General features: G+C 44.3%; 1 protein-coding gene across 1 annotated transcript in view; it reads left to right on the forward strand.

Annotated features, from left to right (window-relative positions):
• LASP1 (LIM and SH3 protein 1) overlaps nt 1-25,295 on the forward strand; it is a 60,169-nt gene that overhangs the window by 21,987 nt on the left and 12,887 nt on the right. The window contains exons 2-3 of the mRNA XM_044297153.1: nt 8,875-8,969; nt 21,197-21,281. Coding sequence (XP_044153088.1) covers nt 8,875-8,969; nt 21,197-21,281 — 180 coding nt within the window. The remainder of the gene's footprint in view (nt 1-8,874; nt 8,970-21,196; nt 21,282-25,295) is intronic.

Raw genomic sequence — 25,295 nt, forward strand, 5'->3', positions numbered from 1 at the left:
ACACCACTCTACAATAGATGGTAACAATGTGATCCTGCCTATAATATGCCATCATGGCTGAGCAGGCTGACAGGAACACTCACCATGCAAACGCCAGAGAGCAGTGTGTAGTGAGTCCTTGCCCCACACTCTCCGGGGCAGCTGTGCAAGTGGAGGACACCAGTCCTTCTTACGTTCTAGCGCAGGTCGCTAGTGGCCATTTTAAATTATTCCTGAGAACCCCTTTAATTTATTGGAACATTTTTCTTAATTATCAGCTACAGTTAAAGCATTTATGAATTTCCGGTGTTAGACAATTCAAGTTAATGCTCACACCGTGGCAACAATTTACAATATTTTGGATGGAAAACCTTGTTTCAGAATGACAGAATGGTTTTGATGCCCCCCCCCCCCCCAGCTGTTCATCCTGTGCCTCCTGATACATGAACACGTCAAAACTATTGTGAAAGCTGACACACAGTTGGAGGAAGGGAGCAGGAGGAAGTGAATGTGACTGTGTAAGAATGCAGATTTAAATGTCATCAGCTTTGCAATGTTATATGATGGCTCCTAAGGGGATTTTAATGGCTGCCATGTGTGGATGTCGCCAAGTGACAGAAATGTACTGAACTAGCAGCGCTGTGAGACGCTACAGCTTCTGTTAGTCACTGTGTTCCTGTAAAGAGGAGTATGTATGTGCCCGCTGCCTTTCATGTCTCCTCTGAGGGGATCGTTCCGTCAATGTTCCCAGCCTTCTTGAGACTAATCCCACAGCCAGCCAGAAAACACTCACCTGGGGGCGCTAAATTCTACCTTGGTTTGACCTCGTCCTAAGATGTCCCAATATTTTCCTGAATGGTGTGCGCTACGCCTTTTATTACATATTTTACTACATACATCACTGAAGGTAGGTGTGAAAGAGCCCTTAGGTGTCCACATCAGAAGTGCTTTCCCCCAATGAACATTGCTAGGAACAGGCCCTCCCGATAATTGCTCCAGTCATTGGTCCGTGTAAAGGGGCCTTAACACATCGGCTCAGATTTACTAATGTGCCTGCACCTAGAATACGTCTAAAAAGTGGAGCGAATTGGCAGTGTTGGTGCAGCTATGGTTTCTACACTTTTCCGACCTGTTCAAAATAGCTTAGCAGGAAGGTGCAGAACTTCATGTCAAAAGGATGTGGCCTAAGATGCGCCAATTTGCACCACCATTCTGGCATAAAAATCTTTCTCAAATATGGCCGACAAATAGCTGGTCAGAGAAAAGTGTCTGTCCCTGCACCTGATTTATCATCCAGCCTGGGTCCCAGTGATAAGTCTGGTGCAGGTGTAGACACCATCATTAGGATTAGCCGTCGTTCACATCTCTGTCAGGAGATCCGGCAGGCAGTTCCGGCTCAGAGCAGTCTGCCAGATTCCCTATCTTTCCGCCAGATCCCCATTCACTGCAGTGAGGTCCAGCAGTGATCCGGCCGATTCCGGCATAAATGCTGTGTTTTAGCCCAACAAAAACTGTTGCATGCAGTGTTTTTTTTTTTTTTTTTTGTCTGGCCGACACCCGCATTTGCGCCAGATCTCCAAAACGGAGAAGTGAACACGGCTTTAGTAAATCTGGGCCGTTTTCTACAATTCGGATGTGGGCATTTTCTCAGATGTATTTCAGACATTGCTTTGGCAACCAAGACGCCCTTCTCTTTTTCATAAGAATGGTCCTAAAATGACCCACTCAAAATTTTGAAAATGGTTGTCAGACTGTGTTGAGATATGACATGAGTATGGAAATAAGCTAGGTATGAGCCAACAGTAAACCCATCGGCATGAGGTTTTCATCTGATTCTCCTTCAAGGTGGCCAGACAAATCTATGGCTACATAACGGACCATACATATACGCATCCATCTTCCCTTACTCACTTGTACACTTGCCCGTTCAGCTTGTCCAAGGGGGGGCATATATTTCAGTAAGAACAGTGAGATGGTTGTCAGGCAGACTACTCTTGTGCCACTTACCTCACAAATTTTGCTTACCCTGGCATCTGTCACCTTGTGCTGTCCGTATCCTTATGTCCGTTCCACAGCACCTGCTAAAACTAGAACATGTCCTATTCTTGTCCGTTTTACGGACAAGGATAGGACTGTTCTATAGAGGGCAGGATGTTCCATGTGTTTCGGATCGCAAAACCAGCTATGGTCGTATGCAAGAGCTGTAAGGGACATATTACTGATGTAGTTGTATGAAGGTGGAGGTAGCGCTAGGCTTTGCTTCTCTCTGGGAGAAAGACAGTTTACTGCCCTAGGTCTGAGGAAAGGCCAAGACAGAGTGACTTGGAACGCCGTGTGCCCCCCTGGGTACACAGAATGAAGCTCACATGCCTCACCAGCCTCCCCTCTGATGTAAGAAACCTATGTGTATCTGGTAGACATAATGCAAGTCATTTTAATACGTTTTTCTCTTGTTTTAGCCATTATCAATTTGGAGAAAAAATAAAATAAAAATATATAATACAGTGTCAATCAATGGGGTAGAGCAACAACCTGAACATCATTTAAATCTGAGGGTACCTGCTTGTATGTTGAAAATTCTTATGAAAAAAGTAATAAAATCTGCACATACCAGTAAGGCCTCATGCACACGTGTGCCAGCCTGGCCTATGCCAGGCTGGCATAGGCCAGGTCCGCAATGCATGAGCACCGACCGTAGGGCCGCCACATGCGGACGCGGACCCATTCACCCATTCTGCATCTGACAGTCTGCACCGCAAAAAAGTAGTTCATGCACAGACATAAACCCTATGGAAGCACTCCGTACAGTTCCGTGCCTCCGTTCAGCACTGACCTTCTGGATTGCGAACCCATTCAAGTGAATGGGTCCGCATCCGTGATGCGGGGTGCACATGGCCAGTGCCCGTGCATTGTGGACCGCAGTATGGCCAAGGTCGGGCAGTGGCCGTGTGCATGAGGCCTAAATGTGCACTACTTATTGCATTTTTTTGTGTGGATTTTGTGTATTTTTATGCAGATTTTCTGTCTTTTCATAACTCCACTGAAGTCTGTGGGGAAAACCACAATGCATCAGCTGTGGAGCCGCACAAACAATCCATGTGCTGCAGGGCGACTTCTGTGCGTACAAAATATGCACCGTGTACATGAGATTTGGAAAGACCTGCTGGTACTGTATTACACTGTGGATTTTCTGCCCAAAAATCTATACAGAAAAAACCTTTGCAATCCGCAGCTTGTGCAGGCAGCTACCTGTGTTTCACTATATTTATTTGCCTGTATTTTCTATTTCATCTGCATAGATCAGTCATAAAGGGAAATGGATCCCAAAAGGAGGAAGTAGGAAATAGGAGGTAGCAGGAACAAGCATCCTGCAGGTTTTTATATTTTTCATGCGCACTAAATGATCTTTCATATGACACTTCCGCTAGTTCTCAGATTTTACAGGATCGCACATGTTCTGGAGGTTTCAGTTCTTGTAGTTTTTTTACTTTTGCCGTATACATTTGCAGCTTGTATTTTAATCCTGAGGTCTGTAGATGTGAGCACGTCCCTGTATACATCCTAGTGTAGTGTTATATAGGGTTTATTCCTATCCATAAATCTGATGTCCCACTAGTCTCCTACATACACACACATACAATGATATAGAGGTCTGTAGATGTGAGCACGTCCCTGTATACATCCTAGTGTAGTGTTATATAGGGTTTATTCCTATCCATAAATCTGATGTCCCACTAGTCTCATACATACACACACATACAATGATATAGAGGTCTGTAGATGTGAGCACAGCCCTGTATACATCCTAGTGTAGTGTTATATAGGGTTTATTCCTATCCATAAATCTGATGTCCCACTAGTCTCCTACATACAATGATATAGAGGTCTGTAGATGTGAGCACGTCCCTGTATACATCCTAGTGTAGTGTTATATAGGGTTTATTCCTATCCATAAATCTGATGTCCCACTAGTCTCATACATACACACACATACAATGATATAGAGGTCTGTAGATGTGAGCACAGCCCTGTATACATCCTAGTGTAGTGTTATATAGGGTTTATTCCTATCCATAAATCTGATGTCCCACTAGTCTCCTACATACAATGATATAGAGGTCTGTAGATGTGAGCACGTCCCTGTATACATCCTAGTGTAGTGTTATATAGGGTTTATTCCTATCCATAGATCTGATGTCCCACTAGTCTCCTACATACACACACATACAATGATATAGAGGTCTATAGATGTGAGCACGTCCCTGTATACATCCTAGTGTAGTGTTATATAGGGTTTATTCCTATCCATAAATCTGATGTCCCACTAGTCTCCTACATACACACACATACAATGATATAGAGGTCTATAGATGTGAGCACGTCCCTGTATACATCATAGTGTAGTGTTATATAGGGTTTATTCCTATCCATAAATCTGATGTCCCACTAGTCTCATACATACACACACATACAATGATATAGAGGTCTGTAGATGTGAGCACAGCCCTGTATACATCCTAGTGTAGTGTTATATAGGGTTTATTCCTAACCATAAATCTGATGTCCCACTAGTCTCATACATACACACACATACAATGATATAGAGGTCTGTAGATGTGAGCACAGCCCTGTATACATCCTAGTGTAGTGTTATATAGGGTTTATTCCTATCCATAGATCTGATGTCCCACTAGTCTCCTACATACAATGATATAGAGGTCTATAGATGTGAGCACGGCCGTGTATACATCCTAGTGTAGTGTTATATAGGGTTTATTCCTATCCATAGATCTGATGTCCCACTAGTCTCCTACATACAATGATATAGAGGTCTGTAGATGTGCGCACAACCCTGTATACATCCTAGTGTAGTGTTATATAGGGTTTATTCCTATCCATAGATCTGATGTCCCACTAGTCTCCTACATACAATGATATAGAGGTCTATAGATGTGAGCACGGCCGTGTATACATCCTAGTGTAGTGTTATATAGGGTTTATTCCTATACATGGATCTGATGTCCCACTAGTCTCATACACACACACATATACACACACACACACACACACACACACAATGATATAGAGGTCTGTAGATGTGAGCACGTCCCTGTATACATCCTAGTGTAGTGTTATATAGGGTTTATTCCTATACATGGATCTGATGTCCCACTAGTCTCCTACATACACACATGCATACAATGATATAGAGGTCTGTAGATGTGAGCACGTCCCTGTATACATCCTAGTGTAGTGTTATATAGGGTTTATTCCTATCCATAGATCTGATGTCCCACTAGTATTATACATACACACACACACACATACAATGATATAGAGGTCTATAGATGTGAGCACGGCCCTGTATACATCCTAGTGTAGTGTTATATCGGGTTTATTCCTATACATAGATCTGATGTCCCACTAGTCTCATACATACATACACACACACACACACATACAATGATATAGAGGTCTGTAGATGTGAGCACGTCCCTGTATACATCCTAGTGTAGTGTTATATAAGGTTTATCCTATCCATAGATCTGATGTCCTACTAGTCTCCTACATACAATGATATAGAGGTCTATAGATGTGCGCACTGCCCTGTATTCATCCTAGTGTAGTGTTATATAGGGTTTATTCCTATCCATAGATCGGATGTCCCACATACAATGATATAGAGCAGGGATGCTCAACCTGCGGCCCTCCAGCGGTTGCAAAACTACAACTCCCATCACGCCCTAACAGCTATAGGCTGTCTAGGCATGCTGGGAGTTGTAGTTTTGCAACAGCTGGAGGGCTGCAGGTTGGGCATCCCTGATATAGAGGTCTGTAGATGTGAGCACTGCCCTGTATACATCCTAGTGTAGCGTTATATAGGGTTTATTCCTATCCATAAATCTGATGTCCCACTAGTCTCATACATACATACATACATACAATGATATAGAGGTCGGTAGATGTGAGCACGTCCCTGTATACATCCTAGTGTAGTGTTATATAGGGTTTATTCCTATCCATAGATCTGATGTCCCATTAGTCTCCTACATACATACACACACATACAATGATATAGAGGTCTGTAGATGTGCGCACAACCCTGTATACATCCTAGTGTAGTGTTATATAGGGTTTATTCCTATCCATAGATCTGATGTCCCACTAGTCTCATACATACACACACATACAATGATATAGAGGTCTATAGATGTGCGCACAACCCTGTATACATCCTAGTGTAGTGTTATATAGGGTTTATTCCTATCCATAGATCTGATGTCCCACTAGTCTCATACATACACACACATACAATGATATAGAGGTCTATAGATGTGCGCACTGCCCTCCTAGTGTAGTGTTATATAGGGTTTATTCCTATCCATAAATCTGATGTCCCACTAGTCTCATTCATACACACACATACAATGATATAGAGGTCTATAGATGTGCGCACTGCCCTGTATACATCCTAGTGTAGTGTTATATAGGGTTTATTCCTATCCATAGATCTGATGTCCCATTAGTCTCCTACATACATACACACACATACAATGATATAGAGGTCTGTAGATGTGCGCACAACCCTGTATACATCCTAGTGTAGTGTTATACAGACGTGGACAAAATTGTTGGTACCCTTTGGTCAATGAAAGAAAAAGTCACAATGGTCACAGAAATAACTTTAATCTGACAAAAGTAATAATAAATTAAAATTCTATAAATGTTAACCAATGAAAGTCAGACATTGTTTTTCAACCATGCTTCAACAGAATTATGTAAAAAAATAAACTCATGAAACAGGCATGGACAAAAATGATGGTACCCCTAGAAAACACAGAACATAATGTGACCAAAGGGACATGTTAATTCAAGGTGTGTCCACTAATTAGCATCACAGGTGTCTACAACCTTGTAATCAGCCATTGGGCCTATATATATGGCTCCAGGTAATCACTGTGTTGTTTGGTGATATGGTGTGTACCACACTCGACATGGACCAGAGGAAGCAAAGGAAAGAGCTGTCTCAAGAGATCAGAAAGAAAATTATAGACAAGCATGTTAAAGGTAAAGGCTATAAGACCATCTCCAAGCAACTAGATGTTCCTGTGAGTACAGTTGCACATATTATTCATAAGTTTAAGATCCATGGGACTGTAGCCAACCTCCCTGGACGTGGCCGCAGGAGGAAAATTGATGACAAATCTAAGAGACGGATAATCCGAATGGTAACAAAAGAGCCTAGAAAGACTTCTAAAGAGATTCAAGGTGAACTTCATGCTCAAGGAACATCAGTGTCAGATCGCACCATCCGTCGTTGTTTGAGCCAAAGTGGACTACATGGGAGACGACCAAGGAGGACACCATTGTTGAAAACGAATCATAAAAAAGCAAGACTGGAATATGCCAAACTACATGTTGACAAGCCACAAAGCTTCTGGGAGAATGTCCTGTGGACAGATGAGACAAAAATCGAAGTTTTTGCCAAGGCACATCAGCTGTATGTTCACAGACGAAAAAATGAAGCATATCAAGAAAAGAACACTGTCCCTACTGTGAAACATGGAGGAGGCTCTGTTATGTTCTGGGGCTGCTTTGCTGCGTCTGGCACAGGGTGTCTTGAATCTGTGCAGGGTACAATGAAATCTCAAGACTATCAAGGAATTCTAGAGAGAAATGTACTAGCCAGTGTCAGAAAGCTTGGTCTCAGTCGCAGGTCATGGGTCTTGCAACAGGACAATGACCCAAAACACACCGCTAAAAACACCCAAGAATGGCTAAGAGGAAAAAATTGGACTATTCTAAAGTGGCCTTCTATGAGCCCTGACCTCAATCCTATTGAGCATCTTTGGAAGGAGCTGAAACATGCAGTCTGGAAAAGGCACCCTTCAAACCGGACACAACTGGAGCAGTTTGCTCATGAGGAGTGGGCCAAAATACCTGCTGAGAGGTGCAGATGTCTCATTGACAGTTACAGGAAGCGTTTGATTGCAGTGATTGCCTCAAAAGGTTGCGCAACAAAATATTAAGTTAGGGGTACCATCATTTTTGTCCATGCCTGTTTCATGAGTTTATTTTTTTACATAATTCTGTTGAAGCATGGTTGAAAAACAATGTCTGACTTTCATTGGTTAACATTTATAGAATTTTAATTTATTATTACTTTTGTCAGATTAAAGTTATTTCTGTGACCATTGTGACTTTTTCTTTCATTGACCAAAGGGTACCAACAATTTTGTCCACGTCTGTATAGGGTTTATTCCTATCCATAGATCTGATGTCCCACTAGTCTCATACATACACACACATACAATGATATAGAGGTCTATAGATGTGCGCACTGCCCTCCTAGTGTAGTGTTATATAGGGTTTATTCCTATCCATAAATCTGATGTCCCACTAGTCTCATTCATACACACACATACAATGATATAGAGGTCTGTAGATGTGCGCACTGCCCTGTATACCTCCTAGTGTAGTGTTATATAGGGTTTATTCCTATCCATAAATCTGATGTCCCACTAGTCTCATTCATACACACACATACAATGATATAGAGGTCTATAGATGTGCGCACTGCCCTGTATACCTCCTAGTGTAGTGTTATATAGGGTTTATTCCTATCCATAAATCTGATGTCCCACTAGTCTCCTACATACAAAGATATAGAGGTCTATAAATGTGCGCACTGCCCTGTATACCTCCTAGTGTAGTGTTATATAGGGTTTATTCCTGTCCTTCTCTCCAGCACATGCCCCTGCAGCTCCATTAATCCAGTGTTTCGGCTTATAAGATTTATTACCCACATGCATTTCTTGAAATGAGATTGAAATCCAAACAATTTGGCAACGGCTGTGAATCTGGGTCACCTATTTGTATTTTTTTCTCTCCTAGTTTTGGCATAAAGCATGCTTCCACTGCGAAATCTGCAAGATGACCCTGAACATGAAGAACTACAAGGGATACGATAAGAAGCCATACTGTAGCGCGTGAGTGACAAATGACTTAATGTGTAGTGAGATCTCAGCAGCTCGCACATCACTGCACAGCACTGGGCGCTCAATGCCCAGACTGCTGCTTGTAAAGGGGCCACCCACCACATATTCACATATAGATCCTATTATGTATGTAGAACACATGGCTTTAGGACAATTTATTATTATGTAACAGGCACCCATAATTTCATTCACTGGCCATAATACTAAATTAACACCGCTTCACGCTGGTGAATCTTATGCCCAGGCTGAGAAAGCGGTTTTCTCTTACAGCTTTGTAGGACATGGTAAGTGCCACAGCACTATATTATCCAGTCAATAATGGCCAAATTTAATAAGGTATTCAGTGGCACAATCTCTATTCCTGACTGATCTGCCATTTAGGACTATAGGAAGCCTGCTCTACATCCCCTGTAAGACCTGTAATAGTAGTCCTAGTCATCCTTCCAAATGTCCTATTTTTCACCGGATTGTCCCACGAAACAAATCTAAAATGGGGCAAAGCTTGTGCAAATGTGCCACAAAATTGGGGTGGTTTTGTGGGAGGTAAATGGGGTGGAGCTTAAAGAGTGTAATCACCACATATTAGTATGTTAGATGGTCAGTAGTACCTGTCCATTCGCACTTGTAAGCAGAGTCCTATGATGTCTCTGGCATCTCCTTATGTTCTGTCAATCCTAAAAAATAATAATAATAAGACGTTTTATAACATGCAAATTACTACTAGGTGCAATGAAGGAAGTGCTCTTGCACCTAGAGGCTCCCCTCCCTGTCTTCTATGCTGTGATGGACAGGCCTGGCAGTCCCTGAAGTCTCCAGAGATTGCGTTTTGTACATGCACAGTAAACCACTGGGCAGATGGGCACTCTCCATCCCTTTACTGTGCATGTACAGACCGTGATTCCACAGGACTTCCAGGACTGCCTGGCCTGTACATCACAGTGGTCGGGGCACAGCATGAAAAAAAAACTTTTTATAATATGCCAATTACCCCTAGGTGCAAAGAAGGCGGTGTTGTTACACCCAGAGTCTTGCCTACCCCCTCAATCCTGTGTTCTATGCTGTGCCCCCACCACGGTGATGTACAGGCCAGGCAGTCCCTGAAGTCCCGCGGGATCACGTTCTGTACATGCGCAGTAAAGCAATGGAGATTGCCCATCTGCCCAGTATTTTCTATCCCTTTACTGCGCATGTACAAAACATGATCTCTTGAGACTTCAGAGACTGCCAGGCCTGTCCTTCACAGCTTAGAAGATGGGGAGCCTCTGGGTGCAACAAGGTGCAGCAGCACTTCCCTCATTGCACCTAGTGGTAATTTGCATGTTTTTTGAGGATTGATGGAACATATGGAGATGGCAGAGACCTCATGGGACTCTGCTTACAAGCGCGTATAGGCAGATACGCAGCACGTTAGACATGGTGGTATGTGTTGACAGATGCCTTTTAAATGGCCCGCGAATGAGAAACTAAATGTTAAGAGGTATGTGTATTGGCTGTCACCCAACTTTTTTTTTTTTAATGGGTGGGCGTGTAGACTTTAAAGGATCACCTTCGAGGATCATTTGGGCAGACCCCCCACCCTGACGTGTCTATACCTGTGGAGAGAAAATTATATTATTATACTGATGCAAAGGGGAAGTTAAGCTTTTTCCCATCGCAACCAGTTACATTCCAGGCCCATTAGAAAAATGAAAGAAGCAACTGCTCAATTTTTCCCTTCAAGCTCTTTTGAATAATCTTCCCCGTATTGTCTGCAGGTGTTAAGCAGTCCAGCTTCCATGTCCATGATGTCTGTCTGGGGTTAAGCTGGCCACACAAGAAGCGTCATGTTTACTTCTGCAGTTAATGACTAGGAGCAGAGAAAGCTTCCCTGCACGCCAATTAAAAAGGCGGCATGAATTGTAGAGCACTTGTGATAACATTGAATCAAGTGGTTGGCATATGTAGAGGCAGGCAAGGCGGGCAGCTCTCTGTGTTGAAACTCGTGAGTTATTGATGGGTTTTTAGGCCTGGAACTCGCAGGGTGGGTTGGTCCAGGAGACTGTTGAACCTAATCGGTATTCGATAGAGTGCACAGGTTATTGAATGTGGCTCCACGCTGTGGTAATGGCGCCTGTCACATATACACACGCATTTGGCCACCTCTGATACAACGAGCATGTTAAACATGTATGCAAGCTGCTTTTCTGAGACTTGCCGTCACTCGCACGTGTTGCCACATGTATCTCCAGCCATATAAAAATATATTGCAAATGTGGGAGCTGCTTTCTGTACCAGTTTTAAGAGCTGATTTTCAGCTGAATGAACATTTGGAGGGGCATCATTCACACTCATTGCCCTGTGTAAAGAGGGCAATCACAACCACTTTGTTGCTGTAAGCACTTCGGATTTTCTACATGCCATTCCACTGTAGAAATAAAATCTGCAGCGCATATGCCACGTGTGGCCATACCCTAGTGGTTGGATAGTGTGCACATACATGGCTCTGTGTTCATACCCCAGAGCTTTTCTGCCCTTAGCGTCCATTCACACGTCCGCAATGCGGTCCGCAAAACACGGACACCGGCCATGTGTGTTCCGCGTTTTGTGGACCGCACATGGCCGGCACTTTAAATAGAAATGCCTTTTCTTGTCCTTGTCTGCGGACAAGAATAGGACATGTTCTATTTTTTTGCAGAACGGAAGTGCGGGTGTGGACAGCACACCATGCTGTCTGCATCTTTTGCGGCCCCATTAAAAATGAATGGGTCCGGATCCTTTCCGCAACGTTGCAGGACGGATCCGGACCCATTTTGCGGACGTGTGAATGGACCCTTACTCCCATAGTTTTCATTGGTATCGCCCGTGCTGATAGACCTGCTACTTTTCATGGCTTTGTCTTAAGTACCTCAGGTAAATGTCGAAGTATAACACGACTTGTGTGTACTCATCCTTGGTGTAATTGGCGGCTCATTCTGTGGAGACGACAAGTGCATCATTCATTTATTTTGGGCAGGAGCAGGCTGCAACAGCAAAGAAACCTTTTTCTAGAACCATATATGGGCCCCTGTCATATCATGTTATACTCTCCCCCCTTTCTTCAGCACCCTTTTGTGCAGAGCTGGTCCGGTCCTACTGCGGCTGCTTTTTTGCAATGTGATGTCACAGTAGATGCCTGATGGAAACCCACCTGTGATGTCATAATGGCTTACCTCACTTAAACAGTTGTGATGTCACAGCAGTTACCTGATGGGAACCCTCTTGTGATGTCATAATAGCTTACATAACTAAGCCGGTTGTGATGTCACAGTAGATGCCTGATGGAAACCCACCTGTGATGTCATAATGGCTTACAGGACTAAAGCCCACCAGTATGAAGCCGACTTATGATGGTCAAATCCTTGTTTGCTGGCAGCTCATCGCCATGTTTAAATGGTATGTGCTGCTGACAATATGCAGTGAAGTGAGTGTGTCCTAACAATCGTAATAATTATCATTATAGATAATTATGATAATCAGTTTGCATCAGGTCACTTGAAAGCCCTTTAAACAAGCGGCAGTCGACTTGACTATCGCTGATGAGAACAGCTGCTGATTTGATGTCACGGGTGCTAGCCATAGACCACCTCATTCATGACTCTCCAGAAAAAAAGAAAAAAAATATATAGAACATGTCTTATTCTTGTCCGTTCTGCGGACAAGAATAGGCATTTCTATTATAGTTGGCCTGGTCGTGTGCATGCAGCCTATCGATGAGAAACTACTATGATTGTTTGGATTCCTTGACCTCATTCAGGACCCCTGTGCAAATGCACAGGTTACATATATGGTGTGTCTAACCCTGATTTCAGGAGCAAAAACCCTTGTTTCTGACATAGCGACAAAAAAAGAAAAACAACAACCCTGTTTTAAATTGATATTTAAATGGCTGCACAATTTTATGCACAAAACTGCTTGGACATTAACAGTTACCTGCTAGGCGATGGATCATACTCTTATCGGGTACCTAATATATTATTAGCATGAATTAGTACTATGATATATAGTTTGCTATTATGTGTATACTAGTTCCACATTTTATTTTATTCATAGGGTTTATATTGATGTCAGCATGGTTTTAATGCATGTGGTGCTTAGACCCCTAGAAGGCTATACACTGCCTATAAAGAAGTATACTGCCCAGTATCATATATACTATTTCTGGATACTCCATTGCCTAGTGACAGCTGGTGCAGCCTCCCATATGTGTGATAGTGTAGCATTTGGCTTATCACAGGTATAGTGCCGGCAGCCACCTACTCGCACTCGGGCCCCCACATCATGAGAGCTGTCTGACAGTCGTCTGCCAGTGCAACACAGCTCCTTCCTTCACATAGCTTTTTCACAAAGACCAGTGGCAAATGTTACAGATGCAGCGAGATTTTTGTCTGGAGCTGTTATTTACTGCAGTTCTTGTCATCGTCTTCCTGAACCTAAAGTCTCTGCATTTGATGTACCCTTTGAATCTATTGTTCCATGTTATCTGCCGTTTCAGGTGGGAGAGAGACTGATTGCAGTGTTGGGCTGTCTGCGTTAATTAGAGATCTCGGACAACTCGTAAAATGGTTTAAAATATAAAACCTTATTATTTTTCCCCTATCATGTGCCAGTAGCCTGAGCCCCCCTATCATGTGCCAGTAGCCTGAGCTCCCCCTATCATGTGCCAGTAGCCTGAGCCCCCCCTATCATGTGCCAGTAGCCTGAGCCCCCCTATCATGTGCCAGTAGCCTGAGCCCCCCTATCATGTGCCAGTAGCCTGAGCCCCCCCTATCATGTGCCAGTAGCCTGAGCCCCCCCTATCATGTGCCAGTAGCCTGAGCCCCCCCTATCATGTGCCAGTAGCCTGAGCCCCCCCTATCATGTGCCAGTAGCCTGAGCCCCCCCTATCATGTGCCAGTAGCCTGAGCCCCCCCTATCATGTGCCAGTAGCCTGAGCCCCCCCTATCATGTGCCAGTAGCCTGAGCCCCCCCTATCATGTGCCAGTAGCCTGAGCCCCCCCTATCATGTGCCAGTAGCCTGAGCCCCCCCTATCATGTGCCAGTAGCCTGAGCCCCCCCTATCATGTGCCAGTAGCCTGAGCCCCCCCTATCATGTGCCAGTAGCCTGAGCCCCCCCCTATCATGTGCCAGTAGCCTGAGCCCCCCTATCATGTGCCAGTAGCCTGAGCCCCCCTATCATGTGCCAGTAGCCTGAGCCCCCCTATCATGTGCCAGTAGCCTGAGCCCCCCTATCATGTGCCAGTAGCCTGAGCCCCCCTATCATGTGCCAGTAGCCTGAGCCCCCCTATCATGTGCCAGTAGCCTGAGCCCCCCTATCATGTGCCAGTAGCCTGAGCCCCCCTATCATGTGCCAGTAGCCTGAGCCCCCCTATCAATGTGCCAGTAGCCTGAGCCCCCCTATCAATGTGCCAGTAGCCTGAGCCCCCCTATCACATGTGCCAGTAGCCTGAGCCCCCCCATCAACATGTGCCAGTAGCCTGAGCCCCCCCCATCACATGTGCCAGTAGCCTAGAGCCCCCCCATCAACATGTGCCAGTAGCCTGAGCCCCCCCATCAACATGTGCCAGTAGCCAGAGCCCCCCCCATCAACATGTGCCAGTAGCCAGAGCCCCCCCCCATCAACATGTGCCAGTAGCCAGAGCCCCCCCCCATCAACATGTGCCAGTAGCCAGAGCCCCCCCCCATCAACATGTGCCAGTAGCCAGAGCCCCCCCCCCCATCAACATGTGCCAGTAGCCAGAGCCCCCCCCCATCAACATGTGCCAGTAGCCAGAGCCCCCCCCCATCAACATGTGCCAGTAGCCAGAGCCCCCCCCCATCAACATGTGCCAGTAGCCAGAGCCCCCCCCATCAACATGTGCCAGTAGCCAGAGCCCCCCCATCAACATGTGCCAGTAGCCAGAGCCCCCCCATCAACATGTGCCAGTAGCCAGAGCCCCCCCATCAACATGTGCCAGTAGCCAGAGCCCCCCCATCAACATGTGCCAGTAGCCAGAGCCCCCCCATCAACATGTGCCAGTAGCCAGAGCCCCAGATCATGTGCCAGTAGCCACCAGTATTGACAACAACACAAAAAAAACCACTTATACTTACCTCCTTGGCAGCGATGTGATGCAGGCCTCTTCCGGCCTGTGTCCCGCGCTGTACATCGCGCCGCCTGCTCCGGCCTCTGATAGGCTGCAGGCACTAGGCCGGCAGCCTATCAGAGAAAGGGGAAGGGACACACCTCTCCCTCCCCTGCCCTGCTGCACAGCCATCCGTATCGCTGTCCTGAGGACAGAGATACAGATGACTGGAGTTGAGCACTTCCACAATGGAAGCGCTCATCTCCGTGTGACTTTCCTGCCTATAGTTAGTTACGGGCTGGCGCAGGGGGGCCCCTAAAGACTCGGGGGCAATTGCCCCCCTTGCCTCTATGGAAGTGCCGGCCCTGGCACCCGCACCCTGGAAAATGTCTATGGTGTACCAATATGCCCTAGACCAGTGATGGGGAACCTTTTAGAGACCGAGTGCCCAAACTGCAACCCAAAACCCACTGATTTATCACAAAGTGCAGACATGGCAATTTACCCTGAATACCACAGTCCAATATAGTATATCTTTAATGTACTTTATCATTTAGCAATAACAACCTGCCTACATTCAGTGCGCTGCCTGCGCTGATGAATGGCAGGAAAAGTCTAAGGCTTATTGGTACACCATAGACTTTTTCCAGGGTTCGGGTGCCCACAGAGAGGGCTCTGAGTGCCGCCTCTGGCATCCGTGCCATAGGTTCGCCATCACTGCCCTAGACTTTTCCTGCCATTCATTAGCGCAGGGCGCACTATGAACAGCACAGAGAGCACACTGAATGTAGGGCAGGATATTATAGCTAAATGATAAAGTACATGGAAGATACTACAGTCCTGATCAAAAGTTTAAAAATGGCAAAAAATCATATTTAACTTTCTTGGATCTTAACAAGGTTCCAAGTAGAGCTTCAACATGCAACAAGAAGAAATGGGAGTGAGACAAAACTTTTTTTTGAGCATTCAATTAATTGAAAATAACGATTAAACTGAAACGGGCTGTTTTTCAGCTGATCCAAATTTTAGTACCACATGCCTTTTAAAAGGCCAAATCTGTGCAAAGATGTGGATTCATTGTCATTTTGTGTCAGGTAGTCACACATTGTGATGGCAAAGGCAAAAAAACTCTCCCTTTTTCAATGTGGTCGGGTTGTTGAACTGCATAAGCAGGGTCTCTCACAGCGCGCCATCGCTGCTGAGGTGGGACGCAGTAAGACAGTCATTTGGAATTTCTTAAATGATCCTGAGGGTTATGGAACAAAAGGTCAAGTGGAAGACCCAACAAAATTTTATCAGCACTGAGCCGGAGGATCCAATTGGCTGTCCGTCAAGACACTGGACGATCCTCGACCCAAATTAAGGCCCTTACTGGTGCTGACTGCAGCCCCATAACCATCAGACGGCATCTGAGACTGAAGGGCTTCAAAAACAAAAAAAAGTCTTCAAAGACCTCGTCTCCTTGAACGCCACAGAACTGCTCGTTTGCAGCACCAAACATGGGACATTCAAAGGTGGTAGAAAGTTTTATTCTCTGATGAGAAAAAATGTAACCTTGATGGTCCTGATGGTTTCCAACGTTAGTGGCATGACAAGCAGTGCAGTTTTGCAGCAGCTGGAGAGCCTCAGGTTGGCCATCCCTGGCCTACAGAAAAAATCTGCTGCCGAATTTGTGGCCGATATCCAAGGCTGACCCTCAGATTTCTGCTGTGGATTTGGGTTACAAGTGCCCTGGTGCCTGCATGCGGATTACTACCATTCAGTGAGGCTAACCTGTCTGTATGGAAGCTGCATCGACAAATCAAATGTCAGTGTCTGTTCCCAATTTACACGGATTTCAGTACAGAATATACTAAAATTCTTAGTAAATTTCTGCCATACGAACATACCCTTAGGGCACATGACCGTATGGCTTTTTCAGTGTTTTGCGGGCTGTTTTTAACGGATCAGTTTTTCCGTTTCAGTAGCGTTTCTGGTTCCGTCCGTTTTTCTCGTATGGCATATACATTATACAGTAATTACATAGACAAAATTGGGCTGGGCATAAAATTTCCAGTAGATGGTTCAGAAAAAACGGAACGGATACAGAAGACATACAGAGTACATGTGTTCTGTTTTTTTTTTGTTTTTTTTTGGGCGGACCCATTGACGGCCAGTATACAGAACGCAAAAAAACGTTTGTGTGCATGAGCCCTTAGTGCTACTTTATAGAGGAGCAAAGATTGAGGTTGTAGTGACACAGGGAACTGCAGCCAGGAATAGGAGCGAATAGGGAATTGCAGCCACCTCTGGGATCCAACCCTACCCCATATGACGGCCACATGTAGAGGTGTTGACGACACATACATGTTTCAATAGGAGCATGGAATGACTGTCAAATGATTCCCATTTTTCCTGAATGGTGGTTGTCATAAGGGTGAGCAGCGTACACACTACCCATATAAATGGTGCCTGCACGGTGAAAGCGCTGGAAGAGTGGGCCTAGATAGAGAAGCTGGTGGAGGCTCTGGGGCCTTCCCTAATTGATCATGCTGTATGGCACCTCTACAGCTTAACAGATAGCAGATAACATCTAGACCACGTGCTTATCAGGGTGTGTCAGCACTGTACATCTTTCATTACTGGGCTGCAGCCTACTATTTCAAGAGGGGGAGGGAAATTCCTGTCATTCCAGGGACATGAAAGTTTCACCCTCTCTCGGCTATGTCAGGTCACAGGGCTCGTGGGTCACAGATGGGCGTCTTCTGCTCTATATCACGTAGCTCTAAAGCTATGGCTAGATTGAAAAAATGCATTACTGGAAGGGGAGTGCTCATGTGCAGATATTACTACTCACTGGAGAGTTGGAGAGAGTTTGCCCTTTTCCCCGCTAAACCCAAAAGTTGGCATTCATATAGAGTTTCTCTGTGTTGAGAGAAACTCTAAAATAACAAAAGGGTTGATTATTTATATATATAATACTGCCATACATGTACAGAGAATTTCACACACATTGGCAGTAGAATCTAAAACCTACTATATATTATCATATAATCATATATATATATATATATATATATATATATATATATATATTCCATGCTAAACTGGAAGATCAGGAAGGTAGTTTAAAAAAATAAAAGATGTAAAAACCAGTGGACTTGTGCAAATTGCGAATGGTCGGCCATAATTTGCTTACCATGCCATGCATGTCTAGTTTTAGATGACAGCAGGCTAACCAATTCAGCATACGGGTACCTGCAGACGGGTGCGGAAAATCTACATATAATCTACACATAATCTGCAATGTGTGCATGAAGCCTTCAGTCGTCAGCTGTCATGAACAGTCACACATAATTGTTGCCTGAAATGGTCCAAATTGCCCATTTGGTGAACTTTCATTTAATAGGTATAAGCCAGCTGTATCCTGCTGTGCAGGTGAATATGCCCTGCTGTTCCCGGTTATCAGCCATATGTAGGGATGCATCTGCTTGTACACTGCAGACTGATATCAGCCAGAGGGACACATTGCCTCCTGTATGGCCAAGTTTGGTTGTTCCTCTCCATGCACCATCCTCCCCACTTCTCATAATTCCTTATCGATTTCTGCATCTTATCTCCCCTGATGTGTGAACCTGCAGGCCTGCTCTGCACTTCAGACTCTGCTGCAATCTTCACTGCCCCATTTTTTCCTCCATCTCTAGCTTATTTCTATGACAGGATGTGTATTTTTCTGCTGCGGGTTATGACACCCTGTACTGACTAAGCATCAGCTATGAAACTGTCTATAAATAGGCATGAGGGTAGGAGAGGATGTGACTGTGGTCAGGGATGGAACGCCCCTTGAATTGCCAGTGGTCACCTATGCGTAGGCCTGTCCGCTTCCTGTCACCCTGTGGACAGGATACAAGTAGTCAGTGTGACCGCTTTTCAAGCCACCCACTGAGATGTCTATACTGCTGCAGTAGACCTCTGAGAAGACTAGAAAATCTGAGAAGGAAAGACACTCGGCAGATAAATTAGATCCAGGAGGCTGAGATATGGGAGGTTGTTCGTTGGGTTCTTCACAGTAAAATTCACTGTGACAGATTTTTTTTCCAAGAGGGAACATTAGTTTAATAGGTTTGCCTGTGCATTCTTATGGGGTTGTAATCCTATAGAGCCTCTTTAGCACCATAAAGGGGGTTATAAGCTTTTCTTTAGTCCCTTGTTGAAGCAGACTGGAGGCGTTTGCTGTCAGACATCACCTCTCCTTCCTGTATATGGTCACCAAGGTTCAGTATCTGTGCTTCTTTTAGGCCCCATGAACACGACCATATGTATTTTGCAGTCTGCAAATTGCACATCCGCAAAATAAATTTACAGTCCGTTTCGCATCCATATTTATTTCAGACTTATTGACTTTAAAGGGTCCGTGGTCCACATTTTGCAGACGAAAATGTGGACCAAGGACCTGAAGAAGTCGATGCAGAAGGGACACGGACCACATCCGTATTTTGTGGATCTGCGGTTTGTGGACAACAACTGACACAATCATGTGCATACGGCCTTACCTGCAGGAATAAAACTATAGACAGGTCTCAGTATGGTGCACAACCAAACTAAGCAGAGGTATTACCCACCCTACTATAACAGGCCCTTGATACTGACAGTCATTCCGGCTGTGTACTTAGATGCAGCAGTCTGCTATTACATTACAAGGTGGCTGCAGGAGGCGAGAAACGGTGAAGCACTTGGCCACAGCCTGATGTAGGTGTCTGATTACTATGATATCCTTCTTTGTGAGAAAGGAGGGCAGTCTTGTTTCTGTTGCCATCGCAGAATATCTTAGTCTAGAGATGATTTACGGGACTTGCAGGTCATTGTTGGATTACTTGTGCTTCTGAAGGGAGTGTCTCCTACTATGACATTACAGTAGGGAATTGATATGTACGTTATTTCCTAGCATAATCCTTAAAGGAACCTGACATGGTGAAATGCAGTGCAATCTGCAGGCAGCTTGTTAGGGTTCATCTTCACTATGGTGCCCAAGGATCACAGTGTAGCATAGAAAGGAATGGGGTTGCAGTGCTAAGTAAAAGGTATCCGGACATTTAGCTGATCCAGCCCTTCAAGGTGTTGTGTGTGTTCAACAGTGAATTTTCTGGTGACAGGCTGTCTTTCAATATCCATTTTATTCATATTATGTTGTTTGTGTTGATTAATTTCTAAAGATATATTTTTAGCAGTCGGAGCTGTTTTTCTGATATAAAGCTGCAAATCCTCTGCATCCTCCCACACTTCAAAGACATACTGATAGGGACCTTAGATTGTGAGCCCCATTGGGGACAGTTGGATGCTAATGTCTGTAGAGCGCTGCGGAATATAGTAGCGCTATATAAGTGCATAAAATAAATAGACACAGATTAAAACATTCTTGCAGTCTGTCACCACCAGGGGGAGCTTACTGCATACTGTGTTATTATTGAGTTCTATGGACATGCAGGTAACTCCTACGCTCCCTCTAGTGGCGACTGATTCCCTGCTTATAACCTGACCACTTCCACATAGTTGCAGCACCCTTTCTGAACCAACTCATTCCCTTTCTTTGTGAAAATGTACAAGTACCTTAAGACTGTATTCCATATAGCGATCATGCAGGTGATTGTTCGGAGGGAGGCGCTCCTTCCCAGCAGTTGTCTACTCACTATTACATGCTGCAATCTCCTCCCCTGTATGGGAAGGAGCAATCGTTATGCCATCGCTCATCTTCATACTGACTCGTTGTTTACCGCCAACAGATCCTGATTAGACGGTATGATCTGCTGCCGGCAAACAATGATTTTTAAACCTGTTGAAAGATTCTGATTGTCCGATGAATTGGCGGCTGTATTACACTGCCAGATCATTGCTAACGAGCAATCATACAAACACTTAATAAAGATGATCTGGCAGACAATCTGCCAGTTTAATCCACCCTTTAGTTCTGTTCAGTCCAGACAATGCGGGGACGGATCACATACAGCTGCATTGTGAATGACCCAGCGTTTCAGTTGCTTGCCATGTCAGTTTAACACTTTAGGTACAAGAGGGAAGGTCCTCCAACCTCTCCAGTGTTTAGGATATAATCTTTTTTTTTACAGAAATAAGCAGTTTGTCTTTGTCCTTTTCTTATTCCAGGCATTACCCCAAGCAGTCCTTCACTATGGTGGCTGATACTCCAGAAAACCTCCGCTTGAAGCAGCAGAGTGAGCTGCAGAGTCAGGTAAGATTCCCCCGCGGTCTCCCATGTATCATGTCTGTACTTGTACATTGTGTCACGTTTCTGTGCCTGCCTGAATACCCTCTGGGTGGTGATTTAAAACGCGCTGTCATATTTGACCATAACAGTTTTATAGTATCCCTGCAGTTACATGTAACTGCTATAAATGAACGATCAGACAGTCTATAAAGTTTTAGTTTTTTTTCACTTTTTTTTTTTTCACAATTGTTGGAAGAATTTCTTGACACTAAGGGGGCATTTACACGACCATATCTGTATTGCGGTCCGCAAATTTCCAGATCTGAAAAACATGCATATGTTCTCCTTCTGCAGGTCCTGCACTATGTACCAAATGCCTAGTCTTGTTTGCTAAACCGACAAAAATAAGACATGTTCTATTATTTTTTTGCGGGGCTGCAGAACAAACATGTGGATGCGGACAGCTCACTGTCTGCATCTTTTACGGCCCCGTTGAAATTAATGGGTCCACGTCCAATCCACAAAACACGCAGATCAGACGCGGACTGAAAATACGGTCATGTGAATGGACCCTAAGCCTGTCACATGGTGACTTGTTGCCGCTACCCCCCAGCAATCAAATGTAAACTGTGGGGGAACCCAGAAGCATGTTCAGTTTCTCTGCAGCACCACCACAGATGAAATGAAGTTCTCAGTTTAATCAAGGGTCTATCCATGGATGTACCAGATCCTCCAGAGCACTAGACCGCCCCCCACACCTTCCTCTATTAACTTAGAATTCCCTCATAGGGTGGTCTTTAAACTAGAGTGTGTCTCTCACTGCAGTGCACGGACATGTTGCATAGAATACTTTCCTACTCATTTACACAATTGATTGTCCAAAGTTGTCTGGACTCTTCTGGTCCAAATGTGTTGAGGGCAAATATATGAAGTGTATTGGAAGTTATTGAAGCAGTCCAGTGTCTCCATAAAGTAAAGAAATAGAGAGTGTCGGCAAGTCTTCTTATGCACTCTTTCCTGTAAATTAGGATTTTTTTTTTTATATTGACAAAAATTTACAATATTAGAGGGAAAGGATAAGTTTAAGGAAAACTGTACAATAGAAAGGAGGCTCTAGTACCTGTTAGGCCTGTAGGCAGTTGGACTGCCAACAAATAGACACTTACCTACCTTGTATCCATAGGATAGGGGATAATTGCTGTCAGTGGGTAAACGCCCTTAAAGGGCTTCTGTCAGCCCACTAAACCGTTTTTTTTTTTTTTTTTTTTTTTGGTTAATAATAATCCCTACATTGCGAGCTCCCTATACATAAGCTAAATATTCATTTCTGTTCAGTAGATTTTGTTAAAAAGCAATTTTTATAATATGTAAATTACCTTGCTACCAGCAAGTAGGGCGGCTACTTCCTGGTAGCAGCCGCATCCTCCTCTCATAATGACGCCCCCTCCGCTGTGTGAGTGACAGGGCCAGGGAACGGGATCCTTCTCTGCTGGCCCTGTTTGAATTCAAAATACCGCGCCTGCGCATTGAGGATGGAGCGGCCGCCTCTCAGTGCGCCTGCGCCGATTAAAGACAGGTACGGCGCAGGTGCGATATTTTGAATTCAAACAGGGCCAGCAGAGAACGATCCCGTTCCCTGGCCCTGTCACTCACACAGCGGAGGGGGCGTCATTATGAGAGGAGGATGCGGCTGCTACCAGGAAGTAGCCGCCCTACTTGCTGGTAGCAAGGTAATTTTACATATTCTAAAAATTGCTTTTTAATAAAATCTACTGAACAAAAATGAATATTTAGCTTATGTATAGGGAGCTCGCAGTGTAAGGATTATTATTAACCAAAAAAAAACTAAACGGTTTAGTGGGCTGACAGAAGCCCTTTAAGGCATTTATAATGACAGCATTGTACATAACTGAAGCAGCCCCCTGTAATCTGCACAGCACTGGCACATAGATTGGGGGTCTTAAATAGATTGTCATTAGAACAGAAAATTTGCTTTTATTCCCCAGAAACAGCACCAGTCTAGCCCATTGACTTTATTTGGTATTGCAGCTCAGCCCTATTCAGTTAAAGGGGGTGTGCAGTTAAAGATATTCGTGACCTATCATCAGGATGGGTCATCCATATAAGATTGGCAGAGGCCTGACACCCATCACTTGAATGGGATGAGCAGTTGTAGTTATACTGCCCCAACTCTACAAGCGAGACGACGCACAGGTAATTTTGAAGCGCATGAGCGTCGCTACTTCTTCATACAGCTGATCAGCGGGGATGTCCTGAGGATAGGTTATAAATATCTCTGACTACAAAATGCCTTTAAAACAGTTGCAATACCAGACATGCCCACGGACAAGAGTGGTGCCGTTTATGGAAAAACAAAAAAACGACCTTGTCGTGTCAACCTGTAACTTTTTGGAACAACCCACATTCCTTGTATCTATCACTCTGGTTTACATCACCCTCCTGCTGCTTGACATTTGAGTGAGCGAGCAGTGAATTAGAACTGCCCGCTATAACAAAGTCTGCAAGGAGTGCCACAGGTTATGGGTTGTCTATAGGTCTCATACATGTGAGTGAGTGATGCAGATTGTGTCAGGCACTGTTTAGGGAAAAACTGATGATTTTGCACTCTAGTTTAATCAGTTTTGTCTGCGATAGTGTTCAGTTTTTTTTTTGTTTTTTTTTCTGTGCGGTTGAAATCAGTTTTGATGTGTTTTTCATGCTTGTAAAGAAAAACTGAAAAATAACAATCTACTTCTCCAGCAACCATCAGTGAAAAGTACATTGTATCCGGATGCCTTCCGTTTTTCATGCAAGCCCCATTTACTTCTATGGAACCAGGGCTGTGTGAAAAAATTCACAATAAGTGATCCCCCAAGATACAATGGCTTTAGGATACAATGTTTTCCACATACAATGGTCTTTTCTCAACCATCGTAAGTTGAAACCAGACACATACAATGTCTCAGACTCAGATCCAACCAAGGAAGGCCACTTCTCTGGTAAGGCTACTTTCACACTAGCGTTTTTTGCGGATCCGTCACGAATCAGCAAAAACACTTCCGTTACAATAATACAACCGCATGCATCGGTCACAAACAGATCCGGTTGTATTATGTCTTATATAGCCATTACGTATCAGTCTTGAACACCATTGAAAGTCAATGGGGGACGGATCCGTTTTCTATTGTGTCCGATTGTGTCAGTGAAAATGGATTAGTCCCTATAGACTTACATTATGTGTCAGGACGGATCCATTTAGCTCACTTTCATCAGACACACATCAAAACGCTGAAGGCAGCGTTTTGGTGTCCGTCTCCAAAGCAGAATGGTGACAGATCGGCGGCAAACTGATGCATTCTGAGCGGATCCTTTTCAGAATGCATTAGGGCAAAACTGATCCGTTTTGGACCGCTTGTGAGATCCCTGAACGGATCTCACAAACTGAAATCCAAAACGCTACCGTGAAAGTAGACTAAATTAGCCTATTAGTTGCTAGTTAGCAGCTAATCCTGACTGTTATATGTAAGGACTTGTTTTATCTGTCCTAGTTATCTGCTTATTTTTCTTAAATCTTCATTTTCTCTTATCTTGGATGACATTTTGGGGCTTTGGAACCAATTACTCAACTTACAATGGTCTCGGCATACAATGGTCGTCCTGGAACCAATTAATATTGTAACTTGAGGGACCACTGTATAGAACGTGCTGCGATTTTTCCTAAACGCAAAGATAATGCGTGCAAAACTACGCTCATGTACACAGACCCATTAAAATGAACGGAAATGATGGAAAACTAGCTCGTGTGAAAGAGCCCTAAATGTTGTTACTGGGCAGAAAAGTCTCTTCTGAAAGGAGATTTCAAAAATGACTTGGGTTATGAGGACTGAATGTATCCAGCATTATGGGGGTTAAATGCTTTTCTTGTTGTCATGGTAGCTGTGTCCAAGGAAACGGAGCTGTAATTCAAACACTCTCCCCAGGTTGTCACTATATAAATGGAATTAAATAATTTGACATTTTCTACGATCCTACTTGTCT

The sequence above is a fragment of the Bufo gargarizans genome, chromosome 6, assembly GCF_014858855.1.
Source record: "Bufo gargarizans isolate SCDJY-AF-19 chromosome 6, ASM1485885v1, whole genome shotgun sequence".
NCBI classification, from domain to species: Eukaryota; Metazoa; Chordata; class Amphibia; order Anura; family Bufonidae; genus Bufo; species Bufo gargarizans.